At 36.4% G+C, this 20,076-nt stretch overlaps 1 protein-coding gene across 21 annotated transcripts in view; it reads left to right on the top strand.

Moving 5' to 3' along the window:
• Window positions 1-20,076, top strand: part of ZPLD1 (zona pellucida like domain containing 1) — a 324,181-nt gene that overhangs the window by 281,174 nt on the left and 22,931 nt on the right. For 14 of the 21 annotated variants that reach the window (XM_068545559.1, XM_068545566.1, XM_068545563.1 and 11 more), the window contains 2 exons: window positions 2,380-2,626; window positions 18,430-18,650. In XM_068545559.1, coding sequence (XP_068401660.1) covers window positions 2,491-2,626; window positions 18,430-18,650 — 357 coding nt within the window. In that variant the 5' untranslated portion in view covers window positions 2,380-2,490. Of the gene's footprint in view, window positions 1-2,379; window positions 2,627-17,349; window positions 17,458-18,429; window positions 18,651-20,076 lie in introns of those variants that run through there. The other 7 variants (XM_068545568.1, XM_068545569.1, XM_068545571.1 and 4 more) reach the window with 6 other exon arrangements.

Below are 20,076 nucleotides of genomic sequence, written 5' to 3'. Positions count from 1 at the left end.
GTCTTATGATCATCATCTTGGTTTTCAAATGCTAAATCTAGAGAATGCCTGAGGGGGAACTTGAATCTGTATCTGCTGATATCAAAATCAATGGATTTTCTGTTAAAGCAAACTGCCTTCTACCTCTACCTTCTTCTTGTCAAAAATATATTTATTAAGAGTTTTAATCTCCATGACAGAGCTCTAAGTCTTATTCAAAGTGTAGAGATATGTCTTTTGGACAACCTCAGATCTGATCTAATGTTGTAAAGCAAAGACTTTACTACTGCTATTAGTGGTCCGTTTCAAGTAGCACGTGTTTCTTAACCATTTTTGGTAAACATAGTTGTGTCCAGTTTAGCCTGTAGTAATAATTCTCACTGTTTCCACAATCAGGACCTCCTCTCCCTTTTTAAAAAATAATTTTCTTCCTCACAATGCCCATATTATTGAATACATCTATTAAATAAATTGCATTCACTATGTAAGAATTTATTTTTATATGAAAAGATCTAATAAAGGGTACACGATTTTAAAAGCTAAAGAAAACAACTGATGATAAATGGCAGCCAAAATAGCATGAAATTTATTTAATAACAGATGATATTTAGGTAGCTTGTGCAGCAAGCTCTTATCAGAAAGATCTGGAGTTGAATTCTAGTCCCTCCACTTGTTTTCCACGTCACTTTAGCATCCTGAGACTTATTTTTCCTTTTCTATACATGGAGTGGTGATTCCAGTATCATCCAATGTTTATAAGGATTTGAATGAGACACTATACGTAAATGATCTGGCAACACACTGCCTTCTTTGTATACAGCATCCACTCAATAAGCATTATTTTTCTCCTGTGAGACAATATAAAAGCTAGAAAGCCTTTTTGAATAATAAAAATAACTCACTCTTGAAAATTCCTGACTCTGAATCCCTAGGGGTGGGAGACTTCTCTAGATTGAGAGACAACAATGTGAGTCTAGAGTCTCCAGTGCCTTCTAGGAGTTAATGGGACCCATCATGAGAAGGAAGCGGCGGGGCATTGCATCGCTGTGTGTGTGATGGGATGTACCGTTCAGACACAAGCTGCTGTCTTTCCTAAAAGTTTTCCAAAGACTCCAAAAGAGCAAGGCTGTCTTCATCTATTTGGAGTGTCCTGAGGAGCTAGACATTGAAGGCATAGGCATGGCCAAGAGACCCCAGGGTCTGGGTCAGCCATTTGTGTGAGTCTTCTGTTTCCGGAGTATCCTAGCATATCAGAACTAACCAGACATGTGGCTGTTCTTCCTAAAGTGACTAGGTTTGTGCCTGAATGGTATGTTATAGTGCCTAAGGAAGGAAGCTCCTGTTTAATTAATAGTTTTTGTGTCTATTTTGGGGAGTAAACTCATGCTTTCCTTTCCCACATCCTCACCAAAGTGAATTTGTTCACCATAAACATGTTATATTAAAATGACGATTCAAAAGCAAGACGTATTTCCTTCCTTTTGCTAAAGACTTAATTGATCATCTAAGGGCAGATCTTCAAGGACAGCTAAAACATCATTTTTTTTCCCCGAGCCCAAAGCTTTAAAAATGCAATAAATTATTTGAACAAGCCATTTGCAGTTTTATTTTCTTTTTGTTTTTTATATATAGACCAAAACCACCAACCTAAAAGATTTTTTTCCAGTGCACAAACCATGCTCTGAGAATAAGTTGGGCACTTCTGGAAGATATTTTAACTTTATCAGGACAATAAAAGGCCATATAGGAAAAAAAAAAAAATACCAGACTGACTGGAGTTTAAGTATTAAAGTCAATTTATATTTATTTGTTCAACACACATTGATAATTTCCATTACACTCTCCTAAGAATTCAAGGTTTTCATGCTTTTGTATCAATTATCAATCACCAATGAGCAGCCATTGGAGAAACCAGGATGTCATTCTACACCTAGTATTTTTCTGTTCTCCCTTTTGCTTTATTCCTGTGTTTCCTAGGAAAGTGATATACAAACCATTGATTTTGAGAAGTAGTAGTATCCTGGAATTCCTTTGCTGAGAGGAAATTTTTCTTCACATTATCTGGTCATTGAGAGTATTGAGAATTCTCTGAAAATCAACTATTGAATGTTAAATCCCTCTGACTATGGATATTGGTACTTTAAAGTGTAGCATTGCCTCCAAATCAGTCAGTCTGCCTAGCTATGCTGTTCTAATCTGCTAAATACTTGGTTTGAGTTCTTCCTATTTATAATAAAAATCTTTCTTTTGCAAATGTTATGATTTATATCTTAGTTCTTCTACTACAAAAGCCTAGCTTTGTCACGCTTGCAAACTGGAGTCAAAGAATAAAAATAATTTTGAAATATTGTAGCCAAAATCTCTGCCTCATTGTTGATAATTATTTCTGATAATCCTTAGGTCTTTAATGAGCTTTGCCTGCATGGATGTAGACAGCCTGCCTATCCAACAGTGAGTTGAGATCAGCCTCAGTCTTCCCAGCAAGTAAGAGTGAAGGCTGGTGATGTCCACATGAAAAGTAACTCTTTTCTAGGTTTTGCAATGGAACAGATATGGTTGCTCTTGCTTCTAATAATTAGAGTGCTTCCAGGGTCTGCTCAGTTCAATGGCTACAATTGTGACACCAACCTCCACAGTAGATTTCCTGGTAAGTCTGAACCCAGTCTTTTCTCTAATTGTATCTGGAAAGAGCGATTATGTTTGAATAGTAAATCATTTAAATACATATGGAAAATGAGGGGGATATCTGTCTATATTAAGTGGATGTTAACAAATGGCAAATGACAAAAGACATTTTTCTGAAGTTGTAATTTATAACCACATTAACATACAAAGTGTTCATTGTAGTTTATATTATTATAATGACTGCTCACAGATGTGAAAAATATTGGCTAATGGTTGATAAAATTGGGAGAGGCTAATGTCATTCAAAATTTGTCTAATTGAGGGATTTTTTCTCATAAATTAATTCAGACTTTAAAAATTACCCTTATATGCTGATAAATTTATTTAGGAAGAATACTCATAAAATGACTGTGAAATATTATGCAATACTCAAAAAAATACTATTTCAATGAAATGTTGGTCACCACCAAAGTACACACGCCAGCTTCAGAATGCATTTCATAGCAACCCGTCAATATTATGACAGACATGAGATTTTGACCATATTGATGGACGTGTCCCACAGGTTCCTAAAATCTGCACTTTTTAGAGGTAATTTAAGGTTTCACTTAAGTCATCTTTTTATATCAGCTAAAGTTATAGAACCACAGTTCAATAGTTACAAAATAAGAATTAGATGATCTGAAACTACTTTTCTACTTATGTATTGCAAACTGAAATATCTTCTGCAATGTTTTACATGCTCCTGTGTTTGGAGCATGCCAGAGTAACAACACACCTTCATAGAGCAATCAGTAGGTAGTTAGGTAGTTGATGTGAAGTTTCTAATTTATTTGAGGAGAGGTAATCTGGCTTGCTCTAGAATAAAGACAAGGGTATGTAGGAATGGCTTCATGAGCTCAGACCTAGTATGAAAGTACTTGACAGGTTAAGTAAAATAAGGAGGTCAGGATGGGGAATGTCCAAAGGCAAGTTTACAAAGGTAAGTTAAGGCAGGGTTCTTAATGATTTTGAATACCACAAATGATAGGATTTTTTTTTTTTTACTATGGAAAATTTCAAACATATGCAAAAGTAGAGATTAGTAAAAATGCACTCACAGTAATCATACAGCTTCATCAGTTGTCAACATTTATAAATTTTGTTTGTCTCTCCTTCTTACTACCTCCATCTCTGAAATAGTTTAAAATACATTCATTATTCATGTTTCATTATATATATAAGTGAAAAGAACTTTAAAAAGTCATTACACTTGTATATCTAATAAACTTAACAATAATTACTCAATATCATCTTATACTCAGCCATTTTGCCTCTAAATCCACATGGTGCATTTGTTGACGTGTTTCTTAAGTCTGTCTTAGTTTATAGAAGTCCCTTGCTTTTCTAAAATGCCATTTATCTCTTTGAATAATTTGGTAATTTGTTTCTTAGAATTCCAACACTCTGGATCTGGTTGACTGTAACTCTTACGTGTCATTTAATATGCTCCTCTTTTCCTGTATAACCTGTCAACTAATGAGAGCTACAGGTTTGAATAAATTCAGGTTCAATTGTTTTGGCAAGGATACTTTTTGTATTATTTGTTTAATAAAAGTGTTTTGTCTTCATTTTGTAAGCAATGAAGAGCCATTGCATCTTTTTAAACATACTTTTTTAAGGATTTGATGTGGTCACATTTTGTTTCAGAAAGCAGACGTTGGGGAAAGTGTGAAGGACAGAATCAAGTTAGAAGAACTAGAGGCAGAGAGAAATGTCACGAAGGCAGTGGCAGTGGAAGCAGTAGAAGGAGACAGTTATTAAGAGATGCAGTATTTTGTGGTGGACCCCCCAGAACCTGAGAACTGATTTGACTTGGGAAGTGAGAGAAAGAGAAGGCTAGAGGCTGTTTTGAACTTAGATAACTGGATGTCGGTCCTGTTAAATGATGCCAAAAGTATAAGGCATTTGCATGTTTTAGAAAGGAAGTTTGGGTTCGAAAATAATGACTTTGAAGTGCTCTTAGAAAGTAGAGGCAGCCTCTACTCAGAAGTAGGAAATCTGGACCTGGGTCCGAGGGGAGAGGTTGAAACTGAAAATAGCTGTGTGAGAGTTGAATCCGTGTGCAGTGAGTGAGCAATGAATGAGGGGTAGGAAAAGGAAAGTTGTGGAAATAGACTACTATTTAAATAACCCTGGTGGTGAAAGAAAGGGAGGAGTAAATTGAGCCAGCAGTTTAAATGAGAAAGGAGATTTTTGGATTAGAGGACTAGAGACACCTGAGTCTACATGAGCAAAGAGAAAGTATTCAGAGATTAGGAATACTAACAAAGAAATAATTGATGTAATGAGGAAAGAAAATATGGAAGAGATCAAAGGTACAGGTGGAGGAGTTAACCTTGGAAAAGTGGCAGCTCTTTGTTTGATTTAGGAGAGAAAAGAAATAAAAGACAAAGGCAGAGAAGTTGAGAGATGCTAATTATGTTCATCTTCTTGGTTGAAGTGGAAGGCAGAGACCCTCAGAGAGTGAGGGGCCAGAGGCCTGGCTGGGGCCTGGGAAGGGTAGTTAAGTCTTACCCTGTTATGGATAAAAAAGAAGGCCAGAATGTAAGAAGATTACTCGGCAGAGAGGAACTAGCTGATGAAGTATTATACTTGTAAAGATAAATAAAACCTGTAAATAAGCCAAGAAGTGACTAGGACAGCAAAAGGAAGTATTTTTCATATGGTAAAATTTAAAAATTATGTTAAAACTTCCATTCACAATGGTGCCCACTGACCATCAGCATCAAAATCACCTGAGATAGTCGTTCAGTGTGGACTTCACTGCTTTCCCCCAGATATGTAGTGTCAGAATCTCTGAATATGGTGCTGGGAATTTGTATTTTAAACCCTGCAGATGAGTCTCATATGCATTATGATTGAGAACAGATGACTGTATTCTATTATTTTCTTGAATCCATTATTCCAGTTAAAAGCACAGTCATGTTTGGGGAAATATAACTAAAAACAAAATCTTCTCCCAACCCAAAAATTCTTTCCACAAAGATAGTAGAGATGAGAACACATTTATCACCGAATAAGCATTAAACCAGAATGTGATGCTCAACACAGGCAATTCATTAAAAGTTTGCAAAGACAGAAAGGAATCTCACTCTTTTACATAGTCAAGCAGAGGCAACCCATTGCATACATGGTTTCAAAATAAATAATAATTAGTCTTCAAGTAAGAGGACTTGACAGCACCATTTGTCACGTATAGTTCATCCTGAATTTATCTGGTAATTGAGGTGACCATCTGTGTTAGTGTATTAGCTTTCTCCAGAGGGAAGATAAAATTCTCCTATCTTTATGAGAGGAGGTACTTTTGTGATTTGGAACAAGGCTCCCACCCTCCCCAGACTGTGAGATAAGGATACTATTTTCCTTGATGTTTACATTTCTAAGAGATGGTTCCCAAGTCCTTGAGAAAGACTTCCCTGCATCATAAAGCTGACAAAAGTCCTATCTAATTTTCAAAAGGATTTATATACATTTCAAGGAGAAGAGAAAGTACATACAAGTTTTCTGATATAAATGGTCTCTTCCTTTATTTTCAACAGGGAGAATTAAACCTCTTCTTTTTAATTAGTATTTGTCCTTACACATGTTAGCACTTTTAGTACTTTTGGGCTTAGACAACAAATATCCAAACTTTCCAAATTTATACACACACACACATTGTTGCAATTTAAAATTTATATTAAAAAAAATCTAAAATTCAGATAAATCAAAAGTTTCATGAGAGGATTTAAGTTTATATGGGTAGTCTTTTCAAGTAAGCCCATTTTTGCAGGTTGTTAGCAAAAGAAGACTAGAGTGAGCAAATAAAGCCTGAAGGTTAATTGCTCACTCCCCTCTTGACTTGTGGCTTCTCTTCCACATCAGGATCACCCTTGATATCATTAGGAGCTCCACAAGCTGCTCAGATACTAAGCAATGGGCTAGAATGAGAATGAGTCTGGCAAAGGAGAGGAGTTACCTAAATGCAAAGTAATGTTAATAATGATGAGAGTAATCATCTCACCCTATCTGACCTTTGCTGTTTCATGACATTAGAACTATTTTCCTTAATTTCCATGCCATTTATCCTTGAGCCAAGGGAACCAACATGGTCTAATTCATTTTAAATTTAAAGGGATACCATTTAGTATTAAAGGTAGTTAACTCTTGCCTATCCAAGCTAGTAGCAGGGAATAGACTCATGCCCAACTGACATTATGATTATGCTCTTCCAAGAATAAAATGCAATCCATAGTTGACTTTTAGAGTACCAAAGAATTATTTGGCCAAAGTGAAACATACAGATAAATGCATTTGGCCTCTGCAACTAATGGATACCTTCTGGAACTAGCCCCTCTTTTAGAAGATGGTATATGTAAGGGTCGGCCTAAACTTTCAAGCCTCTAAAGAAGTCTTTAATGATAAAGGCACAATCAAGGAGAGATTAGGTTAATGACACCAGAAACTTTGTGGCCTGACATTGTTTTATGGTGAACTAACCAGTCATGGGAAACTGAACATAAGTCAATGTTTTATGACTTGTCATTTTGTATTCTATTTGAAATAGTGCTAAGAAGGAATAAATTCCATGTATAGAATGCTAGGCACATTATGTAATTCTCTCTTTTATTTCTTACAATAAACCTACAAAACTTTTTAATTTTTACTTTATGATATGGAGATTGAGGATTAGAATTTGTCTAATACTGCAAAGCTAGCAATTGTCAGAGATATAACACTAGAGCTCTTTCCATCAAACCATGATGCCTTAAAGTGAATCTTGAATACTAAGCTTAAAAAATGATTTATACCAAAAACCAAATAATCCAATTACAAATTGGCAAACAAATGAATAGGCATTTTTCCAAAGAAGACGTACAGATGGACAGTAGGCACATGAAAAGGTGCTCAATATCACTAATCCTCAAGGAAATGCAAATTAAAACCACGATGAGATATCACCTTACACCTGTCAGAATGGCTATCATCAAAAAGACAACAGATAAATGCTGGTGAGAATGTGGGAAAAGGGAACCCTTGTGCACTGCTGGTAGAAATGTAAATTGGTGCAGCAATTATGGAAAATAGTTTAAAGATTTCTCAAAAAATAAAAATGAACTACCATATGATCCAGCAATTCCATTTCTGGGTATATATCTGAAGGAAACAAAATCATTATGTCAAAGAGACATCTGTACCCTATGTTCATTGCAACATTATTTACAATAGCTGAGACATGGAAACAACCAAAGTGTTTATCAACAGATGAATGGATAAAGTTGTGAGATACACACACACACACACACACACACACACACAGTGGAATACTATTCAACTATAAAAAAAAGGAAATCCTGCCATTTGTGACAACATGGATGGACTGCAAATGTTATTATGCTAAGTGAAATGTCATACAGAGAAAGACAAATACTATACGATCTCATTTATATGTGGAATCTAAAAAACAAAAACAAAACTCATAGAAAATGAGAAGAGATTTGTGCTTACCAGATGCAGGGGTGGGGGCACAGGAGAATGGATCAAAGTAGTCAGAAGGTGCAAAGTTCACACTATAAGATAAATAAACACTGGGGATGTAATGTACAACATGATGATTATAGTTAACACTGATGTATGCTATATTTAAGATATATTAAAAGTTGCTAAGAGAGTAAATCCTCAAAGTTCTCATGACAAGGAAAAAAGCATTTTTTTCCTTTTTTTTGTGTCTATATGAATGATGGATATTAATTAAACTTATTGTGGTAATCATTTCACAATAAGTGTAAGTCAAGTCATTATGCTGTCACCTTAAACTTATATAATGCCGTATGTCAATTATATCTCAATAAAACTAAAATTTTAAAATTATGTGTAAATGGAGAATCACAATGGAAAGTGACACATTAAAGAATTTGAAAAATCATATGTTATGAAAATTTGTTTAGCTTTTTCAGGACCAGCGTGACTAAGGAACTTTTTTCTCTGATAATATTTATTAATATTTGAATGAGTGCCAGTGTTCCCCAGGAAATAAAATAGAGAATCACCTATTTCAGTGATAGACTTCATGGGCAGGTCAAGTAAAATGAGCTGCCTGATTTTGTGTTAAGCTTTGCTTAACCATTGCACTGTTCTCTGCCCAAAGACAAAGTAAGAGTGGATTATGGAATAATTATCCCAGGGAATACGTTCTGGCTCTCCGTGTAGGTAAGAAAGGCCAATTCTGCTGCCTTCCTACATAGTAGTAGTGTTTTGGTCTCCAAGCTGTGAAGAGGATGCCTGCTTTTGCTTTGCAGCTGTGACTGCAATTACTACACCAGATGAGGCAGAAGAACTGATCGAGGCAGTGATTGCAGATCACATCCTGATTAACCTTCAGTGATAAAGTGCAGTGGAGAGAAGAGGAATTAGTCAGCAAGTTCAGTGACTGAACAATTCAGAGTTCTGAATTGTTCTTCTTTATTTTAATAACAAAGTTCTTTATTGCATGGATTTTTCATTTCGTCTACTTGTATAAGTAAAACCTATATGCTTTCTTCTGCTTGAAAAAGATGACCAAACTCTTCTAGATCTAGCAAGTGTGAATAGAAGCCTGCAAAGTTTATCGAGGACGGCGTATGCATTTCTTTCAGCCCTGCAGACAACAGCTTGCATTTGCTAATGAGAAACAGAAGGGGAAAACTGAGGTGGTGAGCAACCACCACCTTCAATACAGAGGGGAAACCTGAATTCCTAATCCACTTTAAATTCTTCATCAGCTGCTGGTATTTTGGGTAGATGAAATATCAATACCCCTTTTAAACTTCTTGCTCAATATTGTATAAAAACTTGAGAATTAACCTTAAAAATTGTGTTAAAACAACAAATATAACATCTGTTTGCTAAGAAATTTTAAGTTTATGTAGTGCCAAATATTGCTACTCTCATTTTATAGAGATAGAAGTAGAAATGATATATAAATTACTTTTATAATCTGCTAAGATTAAATAGTCTTGGAATATCTCTTGGAGTCCAGGAAATAAATTAGAGTTGACCTTCCATATCCATGAGTTCCACATCTGTGGATGCAACCAACCTCAAATTGAACATATTCAGAAAAAAAATTCCAGAAAGTTCCAAAAAGCAAAACTTGAATTTGCTACATGCCAGCAAACATTTATATAGCATTTACATTGTATTTACAGCTATTTACATAACATTTACATTATATTAGGTATTACAAGTAATCTAAAGATGATTTAAAATATATAGGAAGATGTGCATAGGTTATATGCAAATACTGCATATGCCATTTTATGTAAAGGATTTGAGCATCCATGGATTTCTTTTAAATTTTGGTATCCAAGGGTGGTCCTGGAATCAATCCCCCATGGATACTGAGGGATGAGTGTCCTGTATTTCCAGGTGAGATTTCTGTGGTACTACAAAGCAGCGCAGTCTTCAGCCTACAGAAAAGACTCCTCCTGTTATACTGAATAGGTTTTGTTTATACAATCAGTTTTAAACCAATGTTACCTTTAAGTGTGTATAAACCAGCCCATGGATCCAGGTGCAATCATATTCACGGGAATACCTGCATCTGAACTGCACAGAGCCGTCAGTTGCTCACAACAGACTCACCCAGCCTCACACGTCTCCTTCAATTGTTTCGAAGAGTGCCCAGGGCATAGTTGCCATTTGAGGTAACTGTCCTGCCCCTCTGGTTATTAAACTGTTATGGTTTGTAACATGCGGTAGAGGTGGGGAAGGAGAAGACTGACCTTCTTCCCAATTTTATTTCACACATTGCCACCTGAGCACTAAAGTAGACTCATTTGGGTTCAGTCTCACAAAGTCTTTCACAACCTTCTTTCAATTCATTGTAATTCAAACCAGTTAGTTCCTCAAAAAGGAAGGGACTCAGACACACACCCATCCCCTTTACAATTTGTTTCTCTCTCTTTCCTGTCCCTTTTTCATCCAAACCTCCCCCTCTTGTAAGCCTATAAATCATACAGTTTGGTGGGAGTGCTTAATCCCACCTGATAGAACCCACCTAAGGATTAATTCCTGCCCAATCAAAATGTATAGTTATGACTAAGTAACTCAGTTGGTTAAGAGACTTGTGTAGGGGAGGAAAGATAATTTTCCCTCTACCCTTCTAGGTTCTTAGCTGAAGCCCCCTATAATAAAGGACAGATTAATAGAAAAAAAAACAAATAGAAGTTTAATAACATGTAAACCTCCTATATTCATGGGTGATACCCAGGAAAACTGAGTAACTCCCTGAAATGGCCCAAGCCACTACCTTAAATACCATCTCAAGCTAAAGACAAAAGAGATGGTCGTGGTGGGGAAGCCAGTTATGGGAGGTCATCAGATAAATCACAGTAAACAGGAGTATGGTTGTTATGCAGATTTAGGTCTGTAGCCTCCATTTGTAAGAGTTTCTGGAGGTTTAGTTGTTCCCCTCTTCCTTCCTGGTACAGAGAAGGAGATGCACTTACAAATGGAGATTTCCCTTATAAATGTAAATGTCTCTTTCAGAAGAGTAACTTCCATTTGTTTTCAGGGATTCTCCTATGTCTGCCATTTCTTTTTTCTTTTTTTAAAAAAATATTTATTTATTTATTTTGTTGCACTGGGTCTTAGTTGTGGCATGTGGGCTCCTTAGCTGTGACATGCAAACTCTTAGTTGCAGAATGCTTGTGGGATCTATTTCCCTGACTAGGGATTGAACCTGGGCCCCCTGCACTAGGAGTGTGGAGTCTTAACCTCTGCGCCACCAGGGAAATCCCTGCTGTTTCTTAAAAATAATCAATTTAAGGTAATCCTTATGCCAAAGAGGCATATTTTGGGGTGGCATATTCTGCTCCCCTTCACTTGCAACATTGGCATCACCTGGGAGCTTGTGAGAAATGTAAAAATCAGGCCCCATCCCAGATCTACTGAATCAGAATCTGCATTTTAATAAGATTCTCTGTAATGCATATTCATAAGAAGTGCTGATTGGAGCATGGTACTCATGATGTCTTGCCAGCTTTACGTTGTTACATACCACAGTGGTTATGCCAACCCCAACTGGCTGTCACGCACTTGCTTGCTATTAATGACAATAGGGATTAGCAAATCCCTTGCTGTTAAGGGGAAATGATTTTAAAAATTTATTATTAATAATAAAGCAAGATAATTAATTGCCAGACTAATGCACTTAAAAAAGCTAAATACCTAAACAAATAGCAAAAATCCATTAATTTCATATTATTTAGTGTGTTGAATTAGAAAATATCTGACATAGAGAATTTTGATGTTCATCTAAAAGTCTGAAAACAGGAATCATCTCAGGCAGTTGGCAGAGTACAGATAGGAAATATGAGTTCTGGATGAACAGTCAAGATGAACCTATATCATTAAGCACATATTTTCTTTGTGAATCTTGAAAGTTGATACTAAAAAGTTAGAAACCATGCATGCTGTTTGTGAAAGAGTTTAATTAAACATATTTTAATAAACACTTGCTGAGTGTTTGTTAGGCATGCTGGGAAAACCCAGAGCTTTCAATGAGTTCATAATCTAGTGGGAAAGAAAATATCCACTCCCAGGTATAATGTAGGTGATATTGTAGACTCATAGTTAACGTGATGTGGGATAGAGCAGAAGAGAATGACTATATATCATTGGAAAAATGAAGTCTTATGAAAGGAAGCCTTAGAAATTGTTTTTCTGTTCTCAGCCCATTTCTCTTACCTGAGTGCTCTCAATGGGTATTTCATCTATTTTTATTGTTTATAATTGATGTACTAAGTATTGGTGATTATCAAATTTATAATACTTACTCTTTTCTATCCTCTAAATATTAGACTCTTATTTCCAACTACCTGCTGTATATTTCTGCTTGAATGTCCCATATGTACCTCAGCCTCTCAAAAACTGAGCTCATCATCTATTTCCTTCCTGTATTCCTTATCTCAGGGAATAATCCACCCAGTCACTAACGCTAGAAACTTGAGCATTAGTTTGACATCCCCTTCTCTTCATGCCATCATCTAATCAATTTCTTATAAAATTTAGCCAGTTGGAACTGTTTCATTTCTTCCCAACAATCCCTTCCAAACAGCTGTGCCCTACCAAGACATGGTTATATATAACGTGGTATTCAAACCTCTATCATATCATTATCAACTGCATTGCAATTGTCTGTTTTTTTCTCTGTGTCCTTTACCCAACCATGAGTCCTGGAAGTGAAGGAGTCCTGTTAATGTCTTTATCCTCAGAGTTTAGCACAGAAACTAACATACTGTATATAAACAAATGCTTTTTTTGGATACTTTGTTAACATGAAGTGGCATGTAGTTTAGATCTTGAAAATAAATAGGACCAAATAGCCTCTAGCTTGTGTAAAACTGATGGCACTGATTTTTTGTGTTCAACTCCTGTGCACCCTAACCTTTTTTTACATTCTACACTGACACGCAGAATTGCTTTTCATACAAATTTTTACCTTTTCAAGTCAATAGTGAAGGAACATTTTGAGCCGCTGCACTGCAGTGCTGAGTTCAGTTCAATTCTAGGGTGTTTGTGTTGCAGAATATATGTGTGCAAATTATTTGAATACTTGCATTGATCTGTGCCCTTATTAATCCAGGTAATAATTAGAACATGTTAAATATTCTGACACTACTGAAAGGAAATGTAGGTCTCAAACTTAATAGTATTGAGATGAGATAAAAATCATTCCATGTATCAAAAACTAGGAATCATGAGCCTCATCTGGATGCCATTGGATGTAAGCCAGTTGAGTATGGAATTGTTGAGAAAAAGAAAATAGATATGTTTGTTAAATATGTGAATCATATGCTGAGAATATATTGTCATTAATTATGTCTAAAGGGAAAATTATATTAGGTGTTCTAGGAATGGAACTTTCTTGGAGATAAATAGGTAGAGTGATGTTTTTATTCACATATATAGAATTGGATCCATTCCCTTTTTACTCCATTTATATGGTAACCATATTCTATGAACCCCATATCAGGCTATGTTTTTGTACATGGTGAGATAGATGGTGACAGGATATTTAGTGTGACAGGATATTTAAATTTGCATAATTTTAGAAAATCTGAGACAAACTCATTGCCTGATTGGTAGCTAAGAGGAGTGCAGAACATCTCTTTATTTTTATCTGAATTCAATTGAATACTGCATTTTAAAATTTCCTATGAAGAACTTAGCTTGGTTAAATATCAGGGGAAAAAATCACCCTTTTGGCAGCATAACTGCACATAAACTCTGTATGCAGGCCTACCATTTTAGACATACTTAGTATCTTTAGACAGAAAACACTAGAAACCAAACATCTAAAGATGTTTATTCCTTGATTATTTTTTGTCGTTAGCTTGTATTCATTGGATTGTTTAATACTGCAGTGTTGTTCAAAGGGATATTACAATTCAGGCCAGGGATTGGACAATAAAAAGGCTAAAAAAATTTAGTTGTTGAGAGCAACTGTTATTCAGTAACTGAAAACAATTTCTCTACTTTTGGCAGAAATTGCTCTTTGGCAACTTGAAGTAGCATTTTTGTTTCCCTCAAAGCCTCACAAATGGAAAAGTTGTGCTGAATAGATGTCTTTAGTGTCTACAACCAGGGAAAAATGTGTTCCTTGGTAGGGACAGTGAAAAGTCTTTAGAAAGCTAAGTTAGGATGGATTTGAACAGATCCTTTCTTACACTGTAAAGTCTTTAGTTTGTTATCATTTCTCCAAGTGAGATCAGCTTGTAGCAAATTCAGTTCCACTGCAGGGGTTACAAGTCTCCAGTTATAAAGCAGAAAACGGAAGAGAGCACTACGTCTGGACAAAGCAATCACTGCCATTGTTAAGCTAGCATAGGTATCAATTAATTCTCGAACAAAGGTGAGGAAGCTAAAATCTTTAGTTGGTTTAAGTTAAGGGAGTGATACCTCTTTTGTAACATATTTAATGATATGTATTAACTTCCATACATTTATGGTATGCCAAGTAATGCAATGATACTCATTCTCTATTTCGCCAGGCATAAAGAGTTCTTAGTGCATGCTCTGGTAGTTGAGAATTTGATTTCACATTTAAGTAGACATTTTGCTACCTTACAGAGACCATTTTGTATGTGAAGGTTTCCTGTGATCTTGCCTGTGTGCTTGCTACTTGGCCTCATTGCCTACCATTTCCTCCTTGCTTTTTTTTTTTTTTCCTTTAATTTATTTATTTTTGGCTGCATTGGGTCTTTGTTTCTGTGCGCAGGCTTCTCATTGCAGTGGCTTCTCCTGTTGTGGAGCACAGGCTCTAGGGGCGTAGGCTTCAGTAGTTGTGGCATGTGTGCTCAGTAGTTGTGGCGCATGGGCTTAGTTGCTCCGCGGCATGTGGGATCTTCCCGGACCAGGGCTCTAACCCGTGTCCCCTGCATTGGCAGGCGGATTCTTAACCACTGCACCACCAGGGAAGTCCCCCTCCTTGCTTTTTAAATTCAAATGAAAATGGAACTGTCCAGCTCCTAACCAGCCTGAGCATATTTATTTCATACTTCTGTCATCATTCATGCTGTCCCCTTTGTGCTGTAAGTTTCCCACTACTTTTTGTAGCTAACTCCTACCGATACTTCAAAACTCAGTTCAATGCCATCTTCTCCAGGAAGCTGTCCCTAGTCAACTGGTCTGGGTAAGGTTCTCTTTCTATGCCACCCCATGGTTCTCTGTCCAATCTTTCTGTAAACGTGGGCCACATCTATTTCCTCTTATGGACTGTGATCTACCTAAGAAAAAGGACCACTACTTTGTACATCCTTAGTGCAGTCTATTGCCCCATAATTTATGTGAGTAATTAATTAATAACTCACTGGAGTACATCAATGAATATCATAGCTTCCTGCCTTCTGGGACTTCCAATTTATTGAGAAGACAATTATACAAATACATATGTGATTCCAAGTCAATCTGACATCATAAGCAGAGTAGCATAATTTAGATTTGGGATCAGGAAAGTCTTTGGGAAAAAGACAATGAAATTCGAGACCTGAGGGATGAGTAGGAGTTCCTCAGACAAAGATTGGGAATAGGAGAAGCATCCTACGGAGGGGAAAGAAAACTGATTGAAGGTCTTATGTAACCTATATTAGGCTTTTTAAAATACGGTATTTTATTGAGGAATAACATATAAAATAAGATGCAGCAATTTTAAGGGTGTGGCTTGAAATTTTAACATATGTATACACTCATGTTATCACCACCCAGATTGATAGAGAACAATTTTATCACCCTCCAAATTTTCCTTGTTTCCCTTATCTAGACAGTTTTCCTTCAGAGGTAACCACTAATCTGGCCTCTATGATTCAGTGTGATACTTTTAAAGAACTGAAAAGAATTCTATGAAACAGATGTAGGGAGCAAGGGAGATAGTAGAGATGAGATAAGAATGCAGAGGTAGACAGGTGGTGGATCACAGAGACTCTTGAGGACCTGGGTCAAGATTTGGACTTTTGGCCTGAGTGAAATGAATAGCTGTTGAAGATCTTCGCAAAGAGGTAACATGATTGGATTTACGTTTTAACAGCTGTACTAATTAGAGGGCATTAAGAGTAGAAATAAAGGAACCAGTTAGGAGGTTAATGTAATATTCTAGGGGAAAATATAATTATGGCATAGACCAAGGAATAGCATAAAGATGGAGAAAAATCAACAGATTTAAGATGTAATTTGAAGTTTGAATGTTTGAAACACTCAAACATTTGTTTAAATGAACTCATTATTTTAATAAGAGCATCATTTAAAAATTATAGTTGCATTTGAACAGCTAATGTTGTTGAAAGCTAATAGACATATTCTCCCAATTTTAAGTGGTATTTATTATTTTCTGTGTTGGCACAGTATACTTCATCTGTGGAATATCATTTTATTTTCCACCTACAAAGGGAATATTGCTTGGAGTTTTCCATACTAAGTAGCCTAATATTTGCCTTTTGGCCATGAAAAAGATTTTCCATCTTTCTATCTTTTGCTATGAAAACAATTTTTCTTTTTTGTATTGAGTTTAAAATCATAATCAAACATAGAAATTTCCATTTTGATTGATTCGTATCCTCAAAACATGATTCACTTTACCAACAAAAAGCCAGTATGCAGAATAAACACTCCAAAGAAATATGCTGTTGAACACTTTTACCCATAGATTAGAACTGATATATTTAAGCAAATTAACTTCATGCCAAAAAGTCATGAATGACATTTACATATTAGATCATTTACCAAAAAAATATTTTATTTTGCTTGTTTTTCCTTTTTTGAACAATAAAGGTGATTTCTCCAAACAGCTTAATCCATTTTTATTTGTTTGTTTTCACACTTTGAAAACCAGATGTATGTTTCAGATTCTTTATCTCAGTGGTAAAAAATAAGAGTGTTAAAGAGTGGTAAGCTTACTGTATTAATTTCCTAAGTCTGCTGTAACGATGTGGCATAAACAGAGTGACTTCAAACAACAGAAATATATTTTCTTGCAATTCCGGAGGCTGGAAGTTCAAAATCAAGGTATCAGTAGGGCTAAACTCTACCTGAGACTCTGGACAGAATCCTTCCTGGTCTCTTCCCAGCTTCTGGTGGTTTGCTGACAGTCTTTGCTGTTCCTTGGCTTGTAGGTGTGTCACTCCAATTCTCTGTCTTCACATGACATTCTTCCTGTGTCTCTGTCTCTTCACTTGATATTCCTTTTAGAAGAACACCAGTAGTATTGGATTAGAGACCCGCCCTACTCCAGTATGACCTCGTCTAAACTAATTACCTCTTCAATAACCCGATGTCCAAATAAGGTCACATTCTGAGGTACTGTGGGTTAAGATTCAATGTTTTTTTGTTTTTTTTTCTGGAGGGAGGGAAACAATTCAATCTGTAACAGTTACCAAAACCAATAAAACTAAAAGCTTCTGACACTGGGGAATTACCTAGCAGCAGCCAAATTCTCCATTTTCTACATATATTTTCCTCATTACATGCAGAAAAATAACTAAATAGAGACATGAAAATTTTGTGTGTGGGCTGTGCGTGTGTGTGTGTGTGTGTGCCTGCTCACCTCTATAGACCTGGAATGGACCCCATCACTGATAACTCATGGAATCATGGAAAACTGCAAATTGTGAATTTACATTTTCATGCCTAGTTAATTGCTTTTATTCAGGCATAGTCATTGGCAAATTTTTCTTAGGGTAGACTGCATATCTGACAGTAATATCAACAGATATGTTTTCATTCTCTTCCTCTCTAACATAATTTAATAAAATAAAATGGAATCTGCATGGATGGCTTTCGTTTATACATCCTGGATGAGATGGGTTACAAAACACCGAAGTGCTCAGCAATTTGGCTTAGGATGGATTTTAACTGCTTCTTCCTTACACTTGAGAAAATGCATCATTTGTAGTGAGTCTCACTACTCTAGACAGGTGATCTAAATAATTCAGTTACTGTCTTCTGAATTTCCTAAGTGGCCTAATTTTTTCCACTCAATTCTCCAATCATTTTACACTACCCGATCAACATTTAATGCACATCCACTGTGTACCAGGCACAAGGAAACAGAGATGAACTATAATCTCTACACTCAAAGATCTCTCCTGAAATAACTAAATCAAAGACTATTTTTCCTAATACTTTCACGTTGGATTATGGTGTATTCAAGTATAGGAATGAGTTAAACAGACCAAGGGGATGAAAATACCTCAGGGGATGTTAAAGTTATTCTTGGACCCCATGCTGTGCTTTCGTGACTTGTTTGTTTTTTTATATTTTTTATTTCAGCTGAAAGAGACATCAATGTCTACTGTGGGGTCCAGGCCATTACAATGAAGATTAATTTTTGCACAGTACTTTTCTCCGGTTATTCTGAAACAGACCTGGCACTGAACGGAAGGCATGGGGATTCCCACTGCAGGGGGTTCATCAATAACAACACCTTTCCTGCGGTGGTCATTTTCATCATCAATCTCAGCACCTTGGAGGGCTGTGGAAACAATTTAGTGGTAAGATTAGTGTGAAATTGTGTGCTAGGTTTGGGGATCATAACTAAAAAAACTCCCAGTTTCATGAAATAATCAGAAGCCCAATCTATCTTTCGAGAAAAAATTCCAATAAAACTGAACAAATAGCTTTCCTTTGCCTGTTTGAGGCTTCTGCTCCCAATCATACAATTTTATTTTCCAATAGTGGTTCTGTTTATTGTAGCTGGTGGTTGAGGGGCCTGAGATTAACTGTGCTACTCCAACCAACATTATTTTGTGTGAGTGACGCTGAGGAATATGTCTCTAAAGTTTATCATTAGCTATGTTCCTCATGCTTTTTATGGAAGTATCTTTTATATTCCAGTGAGTTTGGCAATGGATCACTTGGCCTATTGCTTCTTAGTGACCTCATTCAGGAAGAAAGATGAAATATAGAATGAGAAACTTAGAGTCTTCTAGGTATCATGTTTACCGTTGAATGATCCACACCACTGTTCTGTAAAAGAGGGCTGTTAGCATTTCCAGTGTGAAATTCTTCATCCTGTGGGACTGTCCTTTGAATTTCAAAATGTTATCATACCCAGTCTTACCTATGAAATCCCAGTAGCACGCTCTCTCCAGTCATTGTGAAAATCAAAACACCACTTCAAATATTTCCACCTTGAATGAGAACCACTAGTCTACACTATTCATTTATTTATGCATGCATTGAACACCAAAAATAGAATTGAAAGAGGCATTCACTCTCCTGGGAATTAAAATTAATTGAAGTAAAAATATTGTGATTTGGGGGGTGTTACACTAAAATTCATTTAGCACTATTTTTTCTTTTGCTTGTTTAAATAGAGTCTTATTGGTTAATCCTAGCAAAGACAAAAAGAAGATTCAATGAGCATGACCACTCAGCCCGGTGAAGAAGGAGAGATCTGTTTTTCCTCTTGATAAATTACTGTTTGGGAATAAGGGGGAAAGCTTGATTATTCTAAGGGCAGGGCTTTTAAGACGTGGTGGAAGATAGGAGACAGGAAAAAGAGATTTCTTTGAATCTCCTTTATCTTTTCCTGGAGGGCAGTTAGAATATTGTGCCCATGACCATTTCCAAGTCTACAGCTTGAGTATTCTTGACTCTTTTTATTAAAAACGTTTATTCATCTCTCTGGGTTGTGTGCAGAGAGGTTATGAAGTGGGCCTAAGGGAGAGAGGGAGAGTGATGCAGGTTGATTATTACACATTCAAGATTCCGTGTGGAGGGAGGGAGCCCATGTGGAGAGCAGCAGCTCTGCCCCTCCTCCCACGGTAGCCCAAGGCCTCTCCTTCAAGGAGCTTTCTACTCTTGACTTCAGTCTTACCCTGCTGCTGGAAAAACAATTTGGGAGAAATGCCAGACAAAGCCTGTGTGTGTGTGTGAGTGTGTGCGTGTGCGTGTGTGTGTGTGTGTGTGTACGTG

Source organism: Eschrichtius robustus, chromosome 6 (assembly GCF_028021215.1).
Source record: "Eschrichtius robustus isolate mEscRob2 chromosome 6, mEscRob2.pri, whole genome shotgun sequence".
Classification (NCBI taxonomy): domain Eukaryota; kingdom Metazoa; phylum Chordata; class Mammalia; order Artiodactyla; family Eschrichtiidae; genus Eschrichtius; species Eschrichtius robustus.
This window is presented reverse-complemented; position numbering and strand designations above follow the sequence as displayed.